This window comes from Pogona vitticeps, chromosome 4 (assembly GCF_051106095.1).
Source record: "Pogona vitticeps strain Pit_001003342236 chromosome 4, PviZW2.1, whole genome shotgun sequence".
NCBI classification, from domain to species: domain Eukaryota; kingdom Metazoa; phylum Chordata; class Lepidosauria; order Squamata; family Agamidae; genus Pogona; species Pogona vitticeps.
Window position 1 is genome coordinate 145,389,412 of NC_135786.1, and position 21,191 is coordinate 145,410,602.

Sequence of the window (21,191 nt, forward strand, 5' to 3'; positions counted from 1 at the left end):
TCGTCCTCTGTCGTCCCCTTCTCCTCTTGTCTTCACTGTTTCCCAACATCAGGATCTTTTCCAGGAAGTCTTCTCTTCTCATGAGATGGCCAAAGTATTGGATCCGCATGTAAAAACTACATTTAAAAATTCTGTCTGCAAGTGACACAATCTATGTGAGACTGCCTTCAAAAGCTGTTGGGAACTCCAGCTGGTTCAAAAGGCTGCAGTCAGGCTACTGTTCAAGGCTGCTTATAACCTCCTTGTTACAACAGTTTCATTGGCTACTAGTATTTATTTATTTGTTTGTTCATTCGTTCGTATGGTAGCATTCTCTCTACAGATGTTTCTCAGTACTACTATTCCAAGCACTGTTAATGATCTGCATGATGCAGAGCAGATTACTGCTGATTACATGATTTGAGATCATGTAAAACTTCATGAGAAGGGGAAGCTCTTTTTGTAGTCCACCCACTGCCCTCTGGGCATATTTGGCGAGGATACGACAATCCTGATTAGTTGCAAAGAAGAGCAAAAGGAAGAACCCAGAGAAGTAATGTTTGGAAGATAACACCATTAAAATAATCTTATTAGATCCCTCAGGAAAAGAAATCCCCAGTAAATTAGCCATTACTACCAGTAAAACACTTACATTATCATTGTCATTTCATAGGCAATCATCCAGTATTCCCTGCCAAATGCAAGGCAGATAGGTGATTAACATGCTGCAACAATTATGTGTGTGAATGAATTTTACATTATCTAAGTCACAATCCTGTAATGAAGTTTGAACAATGAATGGTTGAACTCATTTGCTGTAATTATCTGGTATCAGACATTAACATCACCTGATCACTTGCCATTTGGTGAATACAAAATGTATTATAACAAAACTGATCTGTTCACCCTTGGATTTGGCTTTTCATTTTCTTAAATAATAATAATAATTTCCAGAGGCAAATGGAAATGCATTTTTATTTATGTTTTCTTTGATTAAAAAGGTAAAGGTAAAGGTTCCCCTTGACAGTCCAGTCGTGTCTGACTTTAGGGGGCAGCGCTCATCCCACTTTTCAAGCCATAGAGCCAGCGCCTCTCCGAAGACAGTTTTCCGCTGTCATGTGGCCAGCATGACTAGGGAACGCCGTTTTACCTTCCCACCGAGATGGTACTGATTAGGTAACTCTTAAGTCAGCTTCTGGCATTATGCTGAAATTGTGGAAGCTACTGCAGTATTTTGTCTAGAATGATGGGAGAAGTCAGAAACCACATGACAGTGCTAAACTATGTGAAGTGGAGTAACATTATCATAAGAAACATTAGGTCCCACTCTACTGCCTAGACTGCAATGTTTTACTGGGGGGAAAAGACACACTACAGGAACTGCCAATTCAGTACTCAAACCCATGCTGCTTGCGATGTCCCCCATAGATACATTAAGGTAGACCATTGTTCATATCATTCCGTGCCTAACTGCGGAGGACTGTCTGGTCCCCAGCAGTATACGATTTTCTTGTGTTGTCTATCCAGATCTAACCACGTTCACAGCTTGAATTATGGTGAAGCAAAGGGTTTCCAAAGAAAGATAGGTCAAATGAAAAAAAAAATACTGTAATACTTATCAGCATTAATGAGTATTTATTTTGGGTTTCCTCACTGTATCACTTAATCATTTCTTTCCATCTTTGGTTCATAAAATGGCTCTTTGGTTTGTATTGCTCCCAGAGGCAGTAAATTTTGTGATACTCAAATGCATAGTTAAGTTACAGGGACTCATACAACTCACTTCAGCCTGTACAGCTCAGGGTCAGTGATATGACTAAGGGACTCAGGAGGTGGTGGCACTTGCCTGAGAAGGGAGGTGTAATCAACTCACCTTCACATACTCTTTTCCTTTCTTCTGCTTTTAAGATGCTTTATTACTGATTCATTTTTACTGGAGGGACCAAACTAACCATTTATCACAGATATCCGGGACTATCTTGTTTTTCTTTGGAGTTAGGTGAAATAAACCACCTACCCTATAGTGCTTGGTGTAACACTGGATTGATTCATATATACAGCAAGCACATAAATTTTATTTTACATGATAAAGGCAGAGATAGAACTTTATGGGAGGAGTTCTCAGAAGGGAGAGAGAGATAAGTTCTTGAGCAGCATGTTTGCAATCAGAAAATTGGGGGGGAGGGAGGAATCAGCTGAGAATTTCATTGCTCTCAAATAAAAAATAAATCCCATCTCTAATCTTTAGCTCCTGTTTTTTAGAACACAGGCTTGGTTTAAACTACAGAGAAGTCAAGAAAGGGACATGCAGTCTTCATTAAAGTCCTCCAGCTTTCCTTTACCCTTCCCCTATAATTTGCATATTAACTTCTGGTGCCAAGGCTAAAATACTCAAGAATAAAGGCCAGAGTATATTTGTTATGGGGGAAGCTGAATAAAGGGCACCACCTGACAAATTATTTCCTGCCACAGTTCTGAATCTTTGTATTTTTCATCCATCTGCCTGACAGCTGTTTGCAGGCGCACTGAAAGTTATGAGAACCAATTCTAAAGCAAGCCAGTGTCCTCCACGATGCATGCAGCTTTCCAGCCATCTATTATGGATTTTCAAACACCTAACAACTCTCCCCATGTCTCTGCTCTGGCAAACAGTGAAAACAGTAGATTAATTCCTGCTGGGACATGCCTAGTGGGTCAATACCATGCAGGCTTGGCATATATTGTGAGACCCATATGATGTATATGTGACATTAATCATCCATTAGTGGAAGTACCCGGATTCATGCTGCTTAAACTAGACATGGGAGCTTTGTATTCATGTCCTGGGGGATACGAATATGAAGCCTGGCACCATAGGTACCATGGTGTTCCATCTCTGCCCCCAGAACCAGCCTGGTCCAGTCACCCGGCTTTTCACAGATCATGTGTCCAACAGTGGTGACATTGCACTCATTGTGGAAGTAGTCCCATTGGCACTGCCCCACCTCTCCCCACAGCTGACCACACTGGCGAGGAGGTGGGAAGATGAGTCCCCCCCCTCAACTGCTGAGTGGTCGCCTGAGGGAAGAGATGGGGCAGCGTCAGCAGGACTACTTCCACAACTGGTGGGATGTTGCTGCTATTGGACACGTGTGCTGCGAGGAGCCCAATGAGTGGATTGGACTGTTTCGGGGGGGGGGCAGGAATGGACTGTCATGGCACCTGTGGTGCTGAACTTTGCATTCATATCTCCCGGGACATGAATGTGAAGCTCCCATGTTTGCTTATAACAATTGTGATACATTAAAAACCTTCAAGCTAAATATGTAAATGTGGAAGTTGAACATGCAAGTGTCAGGCGAGAATAAAACTGGAGTGTAGGACCCACATGCATGCCTTCTGTGCACAGGATGCACTGGAGGTGGAGCCACTGAACCTTGATATCATTGCAACATATTCCTTGAGGTTTGTTTGGCTTTTCCTTCCAAACGGATATTGACTTTGAAAGCTAGTAAAAGACATTGCCATTGTAAAAGGTAAAGGTAAAGATAAAGGTTCCCCTTGACAATTTTTGTCCAGTCGTGTTCGACTCTAGGGGGCGGTGCTCATCCCCGTTTCCAAGCCATAGAGCCAGCGTTTGTCCAAAGACAATCTTCCGTGGTCACATGGCCAGTGCGACTTAGACACGGAATGCTGTTACCTTCCCACCGAGGTGGTCCCTATTTATCTACTTGCATTTGCATGCTTTCGAACCGCTAGGTTGGCGGGAGCTGGGACAAGCGATGGGAGCTCACTCCATCGCGTGGATTCGATCTTACGACTGCTTGGTCTTCTGACCCTGCAGCACAGGCTTCTGCAGTTTAGCCCGCAGCGCCACCACGTCCCCTTCACCACATTGCCATTGACCCTTGTGTAATTAATGAATCATTGCCAAGACTGAATTGGAGAAAGGAGCAGAGGCTGCCTCCCCCTCTAAATGTGGTTCCTGGTTCCTTTCCTTTCCTTCTGCTCTTTATTTTCTTCCCCCACTTCTTTCTTTTCTTTTTCACTGCTCTTTCTGTTCTATTATGATTATTTATTATTATTATTATTTATTTAATTTATATCCCGCCTCTCTGGTCTTGCGACCACTCTAGGCGGCTATGGTGCTCATTCAAATCTTCCTTCTGCTGACTTTTCTTCTCCAGTTCTTTCATCCTCTTCCAGGTCAGGCAGGCTCCAGTGGCAATGTGTAGACTACGTGATAGGACGGTTTAGGCAAGGATACTCCAAGGGTAGAGTCAAAAGACAGTAGAAGATTCAAGCTGCCTGAGTCCTACCAAAGAACTGATTAATTAGGCAAGCATAATCCAAAGTCATGAACAACTGCAGTTCAAATTCAGGAAGATAAGTGGTCTCCCAAAACAGAATTCAAAGCATCTAGAAAATAGCTGACAAACCTTCTTTCTAAAAACGGTGACTCACAAAGCTCCTAAACTCCAACCTGGCCTCAGCTGCAGAGACTCTTTCAATACTCCTAATGAAGAGAGCCATATTCACAAGGAAGCCAGTATACAAAGAGTTTCTTTGCAGGTAGCATCCAAACAGCTGTAAGTCATGTGTATACTTTCAATTGCCAGTACTCCTGAATGCTGGATGTCAGCTCCATCTCGGCCTTCAAACTAGGAGCTGAACAGTTTCGAGGCTCTCATAGAGGTGATTCCACCATCTTCTTCTCCTATGGTCCAGGATCTTAAAGAAGATCTGCAATGTGGTTCACATGGTTCTGAATCTTCCTTAAAATAATAATAACTCCAGAGGACGTATGACACTGTACTGGACAGGCAGCGATATCTTCTTTCTTCCACTCTGATAACTGTATAATGCAGAAGATCTGCAACAGGAAGCACTGTATGGAACTTTAATATAGCCCTCTAGAAAAATGAATACTCCACTGTTGACTGCAGCTTCAAGTCTAGCAAAATTTAGCACTCTTTTTCCTCCTATTCTTTTTCTGCTCTTCTATCACTACACTTTTTTTCTGCCTGGTCTTTCTCTCTGTCCATCCTGGTGCACCATTCAGTCTTTTATTATTATTATTATTTATTGAATTTATTGAATTGATATCTTTCTCTATACTCACTCCTCTGTGACATCTCTCCCTCCCTCTCTGAAGTGTCTGAAGTGTGATAGACTGACAGAGGAAAGCACTATATGGGGTTTTCTAAAGGCCTATGGAGAAAGGAATCTCCTTTACCTTTGTCTTTACTAGTCAGGGAATTTCTGACACTCAGCGGCTGAAGATGGTGTTGCAGGTACATAAAGATGGTGGACTTCTGTTACAGCTGTCACATCCCTCATTGATTCTTTGTGTGTAGGAGAGCTACCATGTCAAATATAGGATCATGGTATTAGTTGTTATATCTTTATCCAGCTTTCCTTCCTCATGGAACTCAAGATGGTGTAGACAGGATTCCCAAAGGGTCTCCCACCGGCAAACAGAGGGTTTCCCATCCAATTCGGTAAATTTTAATTCAATTTTAAATTTAATTTATACGGAATAATAAACAATGAATACAAAACAAAGAAACAAACAGATCCATAGATCTCCCATTGAAGAAAGAAATAGGGAACCCTTCATTCACAAACTCCAGAGGGCACTCAGAGTGAATGAATAGTCCCAGATAGGAAAGTGATTTCTATTTTTTCTGGAGATGTTGGATTATATACGCCATCATCCCCAGTCAACTCAGAAGGATAGGAAAAATAATCCACACCTCTAGAGTATACCAAGTTAAACAAAGTTGTCTCAATTCATCATTTTGTTCATATTTATGTCTTTGTTGTATTTCAGCATTTGATCTACATGTGCCAATAGCTAAACAGGTCTGCCCCCATCTCAGAAGCTTATTTAAGAGTGGTGGCCTACTATTTTGCATGTTTCAGTAAGCTTTGTTTTGATTAGAATTCATTTCACCTAACTACCTTTGGAAAATGTTACTACCTTTCTGTACTATTGTAGTGACTTCATTTTCCTTGAATTGTTTTCAGTCCCTCTGGTGGACAGCATAAAAGATTCTATCCCTACAGCAGCACATAGTTGCTTTTAGACTTGTGCCTACATACATGAACACTCACACCCACACCCACCAGTAGGCCATTGCAAATTTTTTTTCCAAATGTTCTTTGTGCACCCCTGCCATACTGTTACCATTACTGAAACATAATTGCCTGCAAATTTTCAGGTCTGTAGGCTATGTTTTGACCCTCGCCCACCTCAAAAATTGTTTTATGTTCAAAACGGACATTGACAACATGGTAGCAAGTTGTAAACTTTTTGCTTTATCTTTTATACACTGTAACCAAGGTAGCAATGAGTGAAAATATGGAAAAAGAACCACCTCAGGAAGTAGTTCCTCCAATTTCAACCACACCAAACAGCCCGGTACTTAGAAAGGATGATAGAGTGTCTGAAGAGTGGATCATGGCTAATTTACTGCAAGATTTGATCCCAAGAAAAGGATCTCAACTGCCCACCAATGGGGATGTGCTTCGCTACTTTGCTTTTCTCAAACATGGACCCATGTAGAAAGATAAAAGGGATGGTGTTATAAAATTTTTTGTCCTGAAGGCAGAACTGTTTTGGGAGCAATCTGACATTCCTGTGACACCTATGAGAGCAGTGCCATATGAAAATCTTCAGAAACATGAAACAAGGAAGAACTTCCCAGCTGAGAGTGAAAGCTTTCTCAAATCTCTTCTTTTACTCTTTGACATAGCACATGACAATGCCATTGCTATTACAGAACATGACAGATGTAGGACTATAGAAATGATTCTGGAAGATGTGCAATTCTTAGATCAAAGATCATGTCAAAAATGGAGTTAGGCGGTCTTGATAAGAAATACTTTTCAAAAGTTAAGAGAACATTATCTCATAATGGACAAGAAATTGAGCGTGCTGCGAAGGAGAAGCATCGCCAAGAAGAAACTTCAACCAAGATAAACACAAGTAGTAGCCTAGAACTTGATAAATTTGGTTTAGTTGATTACCTTGATTCAAGTGATTCAGATGGCTTGGATGCACAACCTGATTCAATTGAAGACCCAGAGTTTGTATTTCCTTCAACTAGCAGCGGTGCAACAGGTACAGATACAACACTTCATAGAAAAAGTTCATTAATTGCTTTAACACTACCCAGAAATCCATTTACAAGCAAAACCATATCGACCATGGGAGACAGGCTTAATCAATCAGCAGGTCAACGAATAGCATCCATGGCAGCAATTCTTACAGAAGGTGGAGTTCCACTGGAAAAAGCAACTCTTTCAATTAAAAGCGCATGGACAGCAGGTAAAGAAGTTAGGAAATCACCAGTGCAAGCTAGGCTACATTCACAGCACCGAAGCACTCAGCAGTACATTGGGATGGTAAACTGGCTCCAGACTTCAAAAAAGAAAACAAAGAAACACTAGGGATTCTGGTATCTGGTATGCCAGACTTTGAAGAAGGTAAAGTTCTTGGTATCCCAGTAATTACAAACATAACAGGAGAAGAACAAGCAAGAGCTAAATTTGCCCTCGCAAAAGAGTGGGATATTTCAGATAATCCCTTGTTTTTGACATACAGCTTCAAACTCAGGATGGAAAATTGGAGCTTGTGTTCGGCTGGAAAACCACTTTAACAAGAAGTTGTTTATGCTGGCTTGTCAGCATCACATATTTGAAAGAATCCTGAGTTGAGTTCACAAATAATTGTTTAGTGCAACATCAGGTCCTCAAAACACCAATTTCATTCAATTCAGGGACTCTGTTTGGTTAACTATTAACACAGAAGCTGATTTCTAAGACCCTAGAAACCAGACACAGGTCTTTGAAACTCACTAAGGAAAGTTCTATACAATCACTGAAGAAAATACTTTCTATTCCAAATAGAAATAACTTGGTGCTGCAGGTTAAACCACAGAAGCCTCTGTGGTGCAAGATCAGAAGACCTGAAGTCGTAAGGTCAAATCCACGCATGGGAGTGAGCCCCCGTCACTTGTCCCAGCTCCCGCCAACCTAGCAGTTCAAAAGCATGCATAATGCGAGCAGATAAATAGGTATCACCACGATGGGAAGGTAACGGCTTTCCGTGTCTAAGTCCCACTGGCCACATGACCACGGAAGATTGTCTTCGGACAAACGCTAGCTCTATAGGTTGGAAATGGAGATGAGCACCGCCCCCTAGAATCAGACATGACTGGACAAATTGTCAAGGGGAACCTTTACCTTTACCTTGCTATCTCACACTGACTATCGGGAGAGTGCTGAACTGATGTTGATACTTTTGGGTAAGACATCTGAAAGAGGAATACACTGCCTGAAAGCAGGAGCAGCACATCATGCTCGATGGATGCCATCCATTTTGTATCGTGCAAAGATATTGGCTTTCAGTGCTCAAGCAGGATATCACAAAGCACATGATCAGTAAACTGGAAGCACTATGCAAATTTAATGCACAATTCTATGTTGAAAACTGGCTCTCTTCATCCGTTGGGGCCAATGCAGCGTATAATGATCACAAGCTATGGCATGACTTGAACAAGTATTGCAAGCATGATCCACAAGCTCCAAATGCAGCCATAAAAGCCATGGAAAGGCGCTTCTGGTACTATTTTCAAACAGACCTTCCTCTTCAGAATGGCAGCAGATTGCTCAAACATTGCTCTAAATTCCTGGACCAAAAGAGTTTGAAAGGGGCCATCCAACTCTTCCTATTCTGAGCCACAGTACAAAACTATCATCCCTTATTGGGCCTAAATCCTGATTCTTGTTTCACAGCATGGGAATTGGCACCGACTGGCTAGAAAAACCTGTTAGTGAATGGCCTAATGATCCCAATTACCAAGACACTGAGACATATGTGTGGCATGTCAAAGTGGTGAATGATCCACTGGAATGGGCTATGAAACTAATCCAAGACTTCTCAACTAGTGCTATCAATGTTGAAACACAAAAACAGTTTTTATTACAAGTGGTAGAATATCACTGCAAACAAATTCCCAACTTTCAAAAAAAGACATTGAAAGACATCTCCTTCACAAAACCTTAAATCCAGTAAAGTGATTTGATATGATTTTCTGTACACTATTACCAAACTTGTTAGTTACTACATAAGTAGTTTGTCTTCTCTGTATAATAAACTGTCTTATATTACAAATATTTTTGGCTTGATTTTAGTGTAGGAAAACGATTTATGAACTAAATCAGTTGACTGTGTTGGGCTGGGGGTCAAAACATCACCAAATGACCTAAAATATGGTGTACATTCATGTTTTGTCAGTAGAAACAACATAGGAGGGGTGCACCATAAAAGTTTTAAAAATATTTTTCCCCTATCTACATGCAATGGCCTACCCACCACAGCCTTGTCTTTCCTTTACAGCGCCATAGCTTTGACAATTTTGAATGCTTTATAAAATCATACAGCTGCTCTAGACTTTTTTTGTTCCCTATGTTTGGAGAGGTGGACATCAAAGCTGAGTGTTCCTGAAACAGTCTGTCTAATGGCCATTTTTCTTAAACTTTGGCATTTCAGAGATTCAGAGCATAATAAAACCTCCTGTAGGTATCTCTGTTATTCTCAGACCTTTTTCTCTGCACCAGTTCTGTACATTCCCTGTTCTCCAGTCTATCTTAAGAAAACAGATAAACATCCAAGAAATTCTGTGAATAGGGTGTCAGCAAACAATCTGCTAAGGATTGATTTCTAAAATAGACCTCCATTTCTGGAGAATCATTTTTGTTATCTTCTTCCATGTAAGCAGCAGGCATATCAAAAGTATTTTTTTTTTTTTTTTGGCTTTTGAGAGCTGCCATGCAGAACAAGCATAGGGCAAATGAATATTTTGCAAAAGATATATTTTCTCAACACTAAAAGTTATTTTGTGTGTTGTTGTAATGGAAACATATGGATTAATAAATCAATAGAAAGTATACCCAAATTATATTGCAAATATTGTACTTATTCTGTTTGAAACATACACTTGACAATAAGTAACTTATTTTAGGAATAGCATTTTCATTCAACTATCATGAAGAAAAACCATGACTCAACTTATCATTATAGCAAGAACAGTCAAGAACAAGATGTGACCCAGGTTTTCCCACTGCTTGAGGCAGAAAACAAAGTGCCATGTTCTCCACCTGACTCCTTTCACCTTGCTGTTGTACACTCCTGTATATGCAACAACACAGCTTAGACACACAGAGAGACACACACACACACACACATAGGCATCTTGCTGTCATGTGCAAGAAGTCCCTCAAAGCAAAAGAAAAAAAATGGGGGGGAGACAAGAAGACAGCACCCCACAAGAGATGAAGGGCAAGTGCACTGTGATAGAAGGGGGGGGGAAGGGTGGCATGCATCTGCCAGAGGAAGAAGGAGGTGGTCATAGGCTGTCTTCTTTCTGCAGCTAGTTATTTCTTTAATCAATTCCAGTCTCTCTATAGAAGCTTTGTAGGAAAGGGAACCAGAAAAATCTCTGTGTGGTTTTTCTGGTTACCTTGCTCACTGTGCTTTGGCTCCAATGACCCATTGAGGCCTGGCATTATTTGCAGAAAGAGGCAGCTCCGGAGTGGATTGCAACTCTCTTCAAAGTAGACTAAGCAGGCAGGAGGGCTGGCTGAGTGGTTTGGTGTGGTGCTAATCCCCCCCTCCCGGTAACCTGTTGCCTGAAGTGACTGCCTCATACAAACTAATGTGAGACTGCCGGGCTGCCACCTGACAAGCTCCCTGTACTTTTCAGGGCATGATTTCCCCTCAAACAATCCTCTAAATAATGTACAATTAACGTCAGTATCGCACAGCCATAATTTGTTGTACCTTGTATTTCAGACCACCCGCAATGACACAGATATAGTACCCAAAGAAGCAGCTTAGGTATTCGGCTGTGTTACATGACTTCATTTAAGGCAAGGCTCAAGTTGAACAGTTACCCATATTTTTAAGTTCTATGATTTTAAATTAAACTCGAACAAAACAAACAAGGAACTGAAAGTGAGCAAGACTGAGATGATTTTGACAGGAGGCAGGGGGACCCTCTTGTGTCATAGCAAGACCCAAAACATTCTGCCGACTTTTCTTCTGAGACCTTGATGAACTTCTCTCAAGGTGTACATTCTTCCAACCACTCAGGCCTCAAAACCCCGCCAATATCTTTTCCCTTTAAACTCAGGCTTGAAGACTCCAAACCAGAATCGTCCTTAGAAAGAGACATCCTTGTGCTGAGCCACCTGTTTTTCCTTCCCGCATGGGCAGAGCTGCGCAGAGCCTGCCAATGGTTTCCAAGTGAAGGCTATAAAAGAGCTGCAGATGGTGGAACATATGGCACCGGGTCTTCAGAGAAATAAAAGGTGACAAAAACACACTAGCCCAATGCTCTGAGTACAGCACTTGCACCTTGTCCAATCTCAGATTTGATTTACTGTTTCTCATCTGTCACATCTCATTTTTAGGCAAAGGAGGCATAAAAAAAATTAAGACATAAATGAATGTTATGGGCCCATCACAACCATAGATCCAAATCCACTCAATGGATTTCAAAGGGAGAAAAAGAAGCACGTGTAATGGGAAAACAACAACATTTGTTCAACTGAATTTTACCAGACAGAAAACAGCTTAATTTTAGCTAAATTGTACACCCTTTGTCTCTGTATCCACACAGTTTGCTAGATGGAATTGTAGAAAGACTGCCTTTTTGACCAGCATTGCCTCAGCACTCTGAGATATTCCATTTTAGTATATATAAAGCAAATGTTCTTACTGGCTTTTCAAAAGTATAACTTATGGGAATATACCAGATAAATAATGTATAGAAGGCAGCATATAAAGTCACATGGTACTGAGATGTATTTCTTTTCAAAAAAATGTATGTCGGATGGTTCCTCCAGCTGCAGGACTAAGAAGATCTCAAAATAAGTGCCCAAGAAGCTTTTCTATCTTAATTAAAGCTCCCTCTTGCTGTACACCTGTTTACGATTAAGGCTTAATTATGACTGAAAGTGTGCTGTATTTGGAGGGAGAGAGAAACACTGCAGGAAGAACTGTGCAGCATATATCCAGTTCTCAGAGGCTGAACTCTTCATGGTTAACCGTAAAACGGAAGCTTACTGCCGAAATTTACTTAGTGCGAACCATTAACTCAATCCCAAGAGCAGGAACACCTATAAAAAGCAGTTTGCTGTCTTCATAAAATACCAATGTGTAGTACTAATGCAGCCCTTGCCTGTGGCATCCTCTATAAATTAAACTGGAAAACAGACTCCATTATCCAACAGTAGTGAACAGCAGATGGAAATATGATTGGTGGATAGGAGGAGACCAACCAGCATGTTGTTGTCATTCTTTTAAATCTTATTCAGGTGAAAGTGTATAGGATGGTGAGGATGTGAACATACAAATAAGCTCCATTCCCATGCTCTTGACCCACCCAGAAGTCATGCAGGCCTTGGTGTACTTGTTCTAAGTGCCTTCGCTGACAATCACTATAAGCGTGTCCAGTTGGCTCTGCTCACAGTGGGTCCACATGATTTCTGCATAAGTAGCAGATGTGGGGACAGGGCTGAAATAAATGTCCCCATTCCTACCCCTTGGAGAACTATGTGCTTTCATGCTTAATACTTGAATAGCACCACAACCTTTTCCTATTCATCTTGACTGGCAACCCCCTCTCTCTAAGGGCATAACATTGTGCACAAACGTATCAAGGAGTAAGGGCCACTGAACACAACAGGACTTACAGTATGGAAGGATTCAGTTGCAGAATGAAATTTAAACAGAACAGGTGCAGAAAGGCATTCAAAAATGGTTTCTTATACCAGTAGGTATGGAAATGGAATGTACATGTATGTGATTATCCATTTCTTTTTCTCTTTATTTTCACACCATAGATGCCTTGTAAAAAAATTTAGGGAGCGTTTTGACATTTAATTTCACAGGTTATTAGCAATGACTTCCAAAAATAGTTACACAGTTCTTAATCTTTATTTTAGTGAAGGTGCTTTCAAATATATTTCTCATAATAATGACAACCTCTATTACTAGTTATGAGCTTCTGCCCTCAGTGAAAGCTAAGAGCATAAGCTATGAAATATGAAACCCCTGGTTCAAACTTCATGAACTCAACAGGTAGCCAGCCTCTGGAAAAGGCCATTATCCTTCTCCTTTATCTAATCAAATTGGATGGCTTCACATTGCTACTGTGGGATTACGAAGACTATATGAATGCTTCAAGAGTGCTATAGAAATCCCCAAACCTATTTTTAATCATATTTTCATTGTACAATAATTACCTGACGCCCCATAGCACCTGTAAATCCTATAAATTTAATATATTCGCGAAGGCTTTCACGCCCGGGATCTAATGGTTGTTGTGGGTTTTTCAGGCTCTTTGGCCGTGTTCTGAAGGTTGTTCTTCCTAATGTTTTGCCAATCTCTGTGGCCGCCATCTTCAGAGGACAGGAGTAGCACTCTGTGCTCTGGGTGCTACTCCTGTCCTCTGAAGATGCCGGCCACAGAGACTCGCGAAACGTTAGGATGAACAACCTTCAGAACATGGCCAAGGCCGAAAACCCCACAACAACCTATAAATTTACTTACTATTGCTTGATAACTAGAACTGTAATAGCAGTATTGCTGTGGATTTGGGTGTGAAAGGAGTAGCTGAAGATGCAAATGGACAAGTCTGTCAAATTTACCTTTCTCCAACATTTTGGAGGAAAATGGAGATGTGGTGTGTTGATTCACCAAATCCCCATTGATACAGTGGGCCTATAGTGTGATTTTGTACAGTAAGCAACAAGATTTTGGCCATTGTATCCAAAAGTACCATTTTCTAAGTATCCTAAAATTAAGGTTGTATATAAACTTGCTAAATTCATCATTATCAGTTTGGGGTTTCTTCCTATGGCAAGAATTCCTGATGAGGAATACCAAACTCCTTTGACACTCCTGGTCCAAACTGAGTCAGGTAAAGGTCTGAACAAGACTGGTATTGGTTTGCCTGCACATACAGTATTTTTCTGTGTATAAGACATTACATTTTCCTAAAATCATTACACTTGCATCTTATACACGGAAGTAAGCTGTGATAGCTGAGGAGAGAACAAAATGGCCCATACCTTGCCTCTGTAAACAGGCTCCTTCAGTCACAAGGCTTAGCTTCCTACAGTCAGACTTAGCTTCCTCCAATCACAAGCCTTATGGAGCTGATGCTGAACACACCAATTGGAACACACCTTGTTGGAGGTGGAGCCTGTAGGCTCAGATTCAACAAAGACTCCTAATGTCCAAGTGTTCTGAGCCAAGAGGCTGAATACTCAAAGCTAAGTTTTCTTAATTTTGGGGTTAGAAAAGTGGGGGTGTTATAAACAGGGGTGTGCTATAAACGGAAAAAATATATGGTAATTTATCTCTTTAGAGTTCTTCCAAGGGATTGAAGTATATGCAACCAACAGTTAAATCATAAATGTGACTAGTAGTCAAACCCTACTGATTTGTTTTGGTTCCATCTGCAAACCTTATGTTGTGTCTTGTGTCAGTCTGAGCTGCATGGATAGCAGAATCAGTGGGAAAAGTTCTGCTTTATTTAATGCAGTTTTCTATGTATGCATACCTGTATCTTGCTCATACCCTCGTGTCTGCAAAAATTATTCAGACATTTGTAGTAATTTTCGCAGAGAATATGTTCTACATAACTTTGCTCCTCAAAAAATAATATCAGGAAGAATAATCAGCTTCATCTCTTAAATGGCTTGTGGGAGTAATCTGCATATCTTAAAGTGCACATTTGATACATTTTTAAAGATAAAACCACCCTTTCCTTAAGCATTCATGACAGAATGTAGGGATTTTGGAAATATAATCATCACAGTGTTTTTCAACAATTATTTCATTTTTGCCCATAAGCACTGTATGGAGTTTTAACCTTGGGAACTTGTTACTTACCAGCTTCAGAAGCCGTCACAGTGAGGTTGTACCAAGGGGTTTCTTCTCTGTCAAAGACCTTGGCAGTCTTGATAGTCCCTCTGTTTGCATCAATCGTGAAATATCTGTCTTCTTCTGTGTTGTGATCTATGAAATATCTAAGAAGGAAAGAAAGAAAGAAAAAAAATTAACAACTGTATGGATGTTGAACCTTTTGAAAAGAAATACTAAGCGTTCAACAGTGAGCTAATTTCTAAGCCACTGAACTGCATACTGTGGAATAGGAAAGTCTGCATCTCAGGAACAAAAAGGGATACAGTATTCTGCAGATAGAAGGTTCCGGTTTCAAACTATGACATTTTGGTTAAAGTTTTTAAGTGTAGCAGAGTCAGAGAAAACCTCTTGTAACCTTACACATCCCTGACTGTTGGAAACAGAAAATTATGGGTTTGTTTGGACACCATTTCTGAAATCAGGAGCCTGCAGATCATTCCATGCCCAATTTGAAATTCAAACAGTATTGTACTTGAAGTCACGGGTGGTTTGTGGACTGGGATGGGTGGGGGAACTTTACCCCAACATTCTGGGGGTAGGCACTCCTCCAGTCATAAACTGTCTGAGTTTGAAGGTATAAGAAGGACTACAGAGGATACTTCTGTACCATACACAAAGTAACCAGTTAAAGCTGCATACAGAAACAGGAATTTCTGGTTTGTTGCTTAGAATTTAGACAGTAAATCTAGCTATGGAATACTCAGGAAGATGCTGCACTTTATCTGGAAAACTGACTTCAAAACCAGATGCCTAAACAAATAAATTACAGATTACACAGATGAAGAAAGAGAAGATAAAGGTTCCCGTCCCCTCTCCACACATAAAATTCTCTTTTATTAATCCTGGGGAACAGTGAAGACACAAAATGTGAGAAATACACTCACAAATGGCAAGATGTCACCAGGTGAGCATCCCACCTGGAAGAGATTTGTATGGAGGGCACAGATGAAAGAATGCAAGGATGGCCAGTATCTGGACAAACATACAGTAATAGCCCTAAAACAGAGGGAAGGTGGCCGCAACATCAAGCGCTTTTATAAAAAGTAGACATTTTTAAAAAATGCATTTAGGCAATCCCTCATGCAGCAGCAACATGTGAAAGACAAGACTGGTTCATTTGGACCCCACCAATTTGGCAAGGCTTTCATGTAAGGACAATTTTAGAAGTATCTCCCAAGGAAATAGTCTTTCCTACATAAAAATCCCTGAAAATTGCACTGATCTGCAAAAATGTTTGGAAATTTCCTGTATATAAGTCAAGATTGATTTGATAGCAAGTCTATACATAAAAACAAAAATTAGATGGGGGGGGTCGTCTTGTTTTTGAGGGGAAGCAGAATATTTCACTAGTGCAGGGGGGAAGTCTTAGCATTAAGTCTTGACATGGTGAGATTTGAGAAATTGCTGAGAAATATACTTTTTATTCTGTATTTGCCATTTCCCTAATAGGAGATAGAGTAGTAATTACACCAAACACCTCCAAACACTGGTTGTTGTGGGTTTTTCAGGCTCTTTGGACGTGTTATGAAGGTTGTTCTTCCTAAGGAGAAGAGATTATCTGTTCCTGTGGTTGATGGGTGTCATTAGCTGGTCTTTTGTGTGTAGTGATCCCCGGTCCTTGTGGCTGGGTAGACCTTTTGCACGCTGTATTTTTGAGAGCTGGGAGTCAAGTTTTGTTGAGCTTCACACTTTCCTCTTTTTTTGTTGAAACTGTGCTGGTGCTTGTGGATTTCAATGCCTTCCCTGTGCAGTTTGACGTAATGATTGCTGGTGTTGTCCAGTATTTCAGTATTTTGAAATAGAATTTCATGTCCAGTTTGTTTCAGGGCATGTTCAGCTACTGCAGATTTTTCTGGTTGTTTTAGTCTGCAGTGTCTCTCATGTTCTTTGATTCTGGTATGGATGCTTCGTTTTGTGGTTCCAATGTGTACCTGGCCACAACTGCAAGGTATCCAGTATACTCCTGCAGTGGTGAGGGGGTCCCTTCTGTCCTTTGCTGACCATAACATTTGTTGTATTTTTGAATACTGTTTGTAGGTTGTGTTTTTTCAAAAGTTTCCCCATGCGGTCCGTGACCCCTTTGATGTATGGCAGAAATACTTTATTTCTGCCAAAGCTCTCAAAAATACAGCATGCAAAAGGTCAACGAACTCTACCCAGCCACAAGGACAGGGGTTCACTACGCACAAAAGACCAGCTAATGACACCCATCAACCACAGGAACAGATAATCTCTTCTCCTTAGCACAACAATACACCCACAACAATACACACTAATCACCCATCGACAGAAAAAGACAAAAGCCTATCTCACAGCCATAAATACTGCACACCCAAGCCAACTACACCAGAGCACAGAGTGCTGTCCTCTGAAGATGCTGGCCACAGAGACTGGCAAAATGTTAGGAAGAACAACCTTCAGAACATGGCCAAAGAGCCCGAAAAACCCACAACAACCATTAGATCTCGGTCGTGAAAGCCTTCGCGAATATATTGAACACCTCCAAACACTGTTGCTTTTCAGTACACACAGTATCTAACAGCTTGTCTTTGAACCTACAGTATTCTCCACAGCAAGTAAAACCTGAAATGGAAATCTTGAGTCAACTACAGTACGAGAAATCCCAGCATTGAGGAAAGAGCTAAAGGTGATACTATTATTACCAAGGGGAAAAACAATTACATGCAACTGGTTTCTCTGTTCCATGAGAAATATGTTTTTCTGAGTAAAAGCAGGGCTTTTGTTACAACTCATGATACACAAAAAATATTGCCAAGGTTCCCATTTTAAAGAGCAAGATTCATTTAAATTAAATCCAATCCACCATACACAGAGATGCACGCATTCACTACAGAAAAGTCTCAGGAGAAACAGAAATGCCTTTCTAGTTATTGATTACTACCTTCCTGGTGGCTCCTGTACTATATTACATGATTATTCATATAAAAATATGAATGAAAAAAACAAGGACACAGAGTCATTTGAAAAAGAGACATCAGGATCAAGGATGGCGAGTACATGGACTAACATAATAGCTCCAAGGCAGAGGGATGGAATGATATTCCTTTTTTTCAAGTTAAGGCCCTGTCGTGGGTAAAATAAATACAATGAGGGGCAGTGAGGAAGACGTTGGCAAGCAGTGTCCTGTTTGTAATTGTTCTTTACTCAGTGTTTCTCGTAACAACCAGTGATAACAGATTTCCAACAGCCCTCACACTATGAAAGTATGTGTTTCCACTCCCATACTGTAACTCTGCCTCTATCCATAGTGTTTCATGCCTCATTAATTCTTTTATTTTTAACTATTACCAGAATCCTTAGATATTCATGCGCAGTCAAACACAGGATGATATTGTACTGTATTTTTAAATGTGAGGGGATAAAAGTTTCCACATAATAACTTAATTGTAAGGAGTCTAAAACCTTCAAAGTCAGGATAATTATGTGGAGAATGTATGTACTGACATGCACACTACGATAATTATAGAACAGGAGATACTGTCAATGACATCTTATTACGAGTGTCTGAAAACTCACTGGTGCTTAAAGGTCTTTTCTTCTCTGAAGAAGGTATTCTGCCCATCTTTGTCAGCAGCTAGAATACATTGCAACACTTTCAATAGTTAGAGTTAACTTGGCCTTCTTCCTTACAGGCACTGGCAGTCAATTTTATTGACAATCATTAAAAAGAACTACTGAAGACAAGTGCAGTTAAAAAGCACATTGCTGAAGATAGCACCTATGTTTATGTCTTCAAAGCATCCAGAAGAGTCATCCATTTTTGGTGAATCTTCCTGGATTTAAGTCATTGGATTCTGTGAATCTAAAGATTCCATTTTCGATCAAGTTATTTTGTTTCGTTTGGATTGGGCTAGCTATGCTTTCAGCTCACCTCTTTTGGTGCTAAAAAGTTTGGGTGTGGCTAAGTAAAAGGAATCCAACATGAATTTGACCCAACTATGGGAGGCACTGGAAGAAAGGACGGCCTGGCGTGCTCTGGTCCATGGGGTCACGAAGAGTCAGACTAAACAACAACAACAACAAGTAAAAGAAATACATGCACCAATTTTAGGACATGCTCGTGCACATACAAAAACCCATGAAGTGATGACTGTAATATAAAGTAGTGATTTCCACTGTGATTTGAGCCATCACAAGTGTAACACTGCAACCAACACTGTTTTTCCTGAGTGCAGAGCTATTCACCTATTGGGGAGGATGGAGTTGTGTGTGCAACACAGGCTAAGTTGTGCCACTAGTTAACAAGTGTGCTGGAGCACGCTTTCCCACTTCTATTGCCAAAGTGAGTTTCACTTGCCAGTGTAGTTTATCTCTGTATATGGAATGGATAGAATGCTGCTCTGCCCTCTGCTTTACACAGTAGAATATCTTGGCCTGGCTCATTGCCTTTCCCTTCAACAGTCAGAGAACAAACACAGCAAGCAGAGCAACACCGGCTGATTGGTACAAAAGATGCCAGCAACCCATATAATGCTTCACATTTTTAAACAAAGTAACAATCATTCTTCATCTATGCCTTCAGGAATTTATGACCCTAGTTCTTGGTGGTCCTAACAACTGAGACTCAATCCTGCTTCACATTTCACTTTTTCTCTGCAATCTACATTTAGCCCTATATGCAAGTTCAAATATGTTTATGAGTAATCTGGCCTTTCTCACCAGATTACTCATAAACATGTTCAAACCCACTTGTAAACTGAAACACAGCAGAAAAATATGATGGCATAGAAATCCTCTCCCTACTCATCACTATTCTTTCTGGCTGGGGCTGATGTGGGTTGGTTCAAAATACCTGGAGAGCTGACGTTTCTCCATCCCTGACCTAATACCAGGCAAATTGTTAGGAGAGTGGAATGGGGTGCAAAGAATTATAATTATAATTATTTGTTAGTCATACCTATCTGTATCAATCTAATACAAATGGGAGTCTGATGCAAATTTTCATGAATTAGGTTTACATTTCTCACCGCTTCCATCAGAAACAAGGGTGGATAGAAACTTGGCTTTTCTGTGCCTCTAGTGGAAGCAGGTAGGCAAAGTATCTCAATATATCATTTCACACTAGGCTATACAGCACAACAATTAGAGTGGAAAGCCAGAGGCAGCAGTAAGACTCTCCTGCACAGTCCACTGACTCCTCATAAAATGAACACTTTAAAGTGTTCAGGAAAAGAAAACTGTTTAAAATGGTGCAAGGTGTATTTTATTTGATCTGTGCACTTCACTTTGCCTGGAAATAAAGCAGGCATGTTGCATTTTCCAGAGAAGGAACAGAAGAAAGTGGCTTGTTGCACTTCACAGTGAACTATTGCCAGTGCTTTTCCGCTTTTACAGTAGCTGTTAGGTGGACCACATGCAAGGCAAATTGCTAAGGCTAAATTAAAAGATCACTTAAGGCTCACTTAAGATTCTCAGTTGTTATCCAGATGCAGCAGTGGCTAGTGATGGCAATTACAAGAGAATGCACAGATTAAAGTAGCAATTTATGGCCCTCACCTTGATGTCATGCAAACCTCAGGATATTTTCAAACCCCCCTCTGTGAGCAATCATCAGTTTGACTAGCCTTTGTGAGCTAGCTCCATGAACAGGGGAAAGGAAGGAGAGAAAAAGACACCCATGTTTTGCTCCACTCACTGCTGAATTCAGAGCCCAAAAGATTACCCTTGAGTCAATGAAGCTCCAGAAGGGGAAAAAAATTCTCCCATTCCTTCCATGAACACATTAATGTTCACATCATATTACAATGTATCCTATAAGAAGGAAGAAAAAAACACAACAACCTAAAACTATCTAGAGCATATTGCTAATCTGGAATCCAAGGTTTACACAGTTTGGGTACCTTATGAGATGACAAGGCTTGCTGTGGGGAAAAAAACCCAATACTGTAATGCTAGGAAAAGTTGATGGCATCAGGAAAAAAGAAAAAGGAAGCATGAGATAGATTGTCTCCCTCAAGGAAGCCATAACCTTGAAAGAGCTAAACATGGCTGCTAATGGTAGTGTATTCTAATCGTCACTCGTTCATAAGGTCATCATAAATCAGAGGTGACATGATGGCAAATAACATTGACAACTGCATACACATGTTTGTGTTGATGTTACCAGATTTTGTCTAACACAACTGAGGCAACTTATGATGATCCCACTCAGCCAAGCCATCTGCAGAAGTTTCAAGGAAAGGTAAAAGTGTACAATGCTTAGGGTTAT

General features: G+C 40.6%; 1 protein-coding gene across 12 annotated transcripts in view; it reads right to left on the reverse strand.

Moving 5' to 3' along the window:
- The window catches only part of CDH18 (cadherin 18), a 787,224-nt gene that overhangs the window by 34,822 nt on the left and 731,211 nt on the right, over positions 1–21,191 (reverse strand). For all 12 annotated transcript variants that reach the window (XM_072998510.2, XM_078391717.1, XM_078391712.1 and 9 more), the window contains one exon: positions 14,930–15,066. In XM_072998510.2, the coding sequence (XP_072854611.2) occupies positions 14,930–15,066 (137 nt within the window). The remainder of the gene's footprint in view (positions 1–14,929; positions 15,067–21,191) is intronic.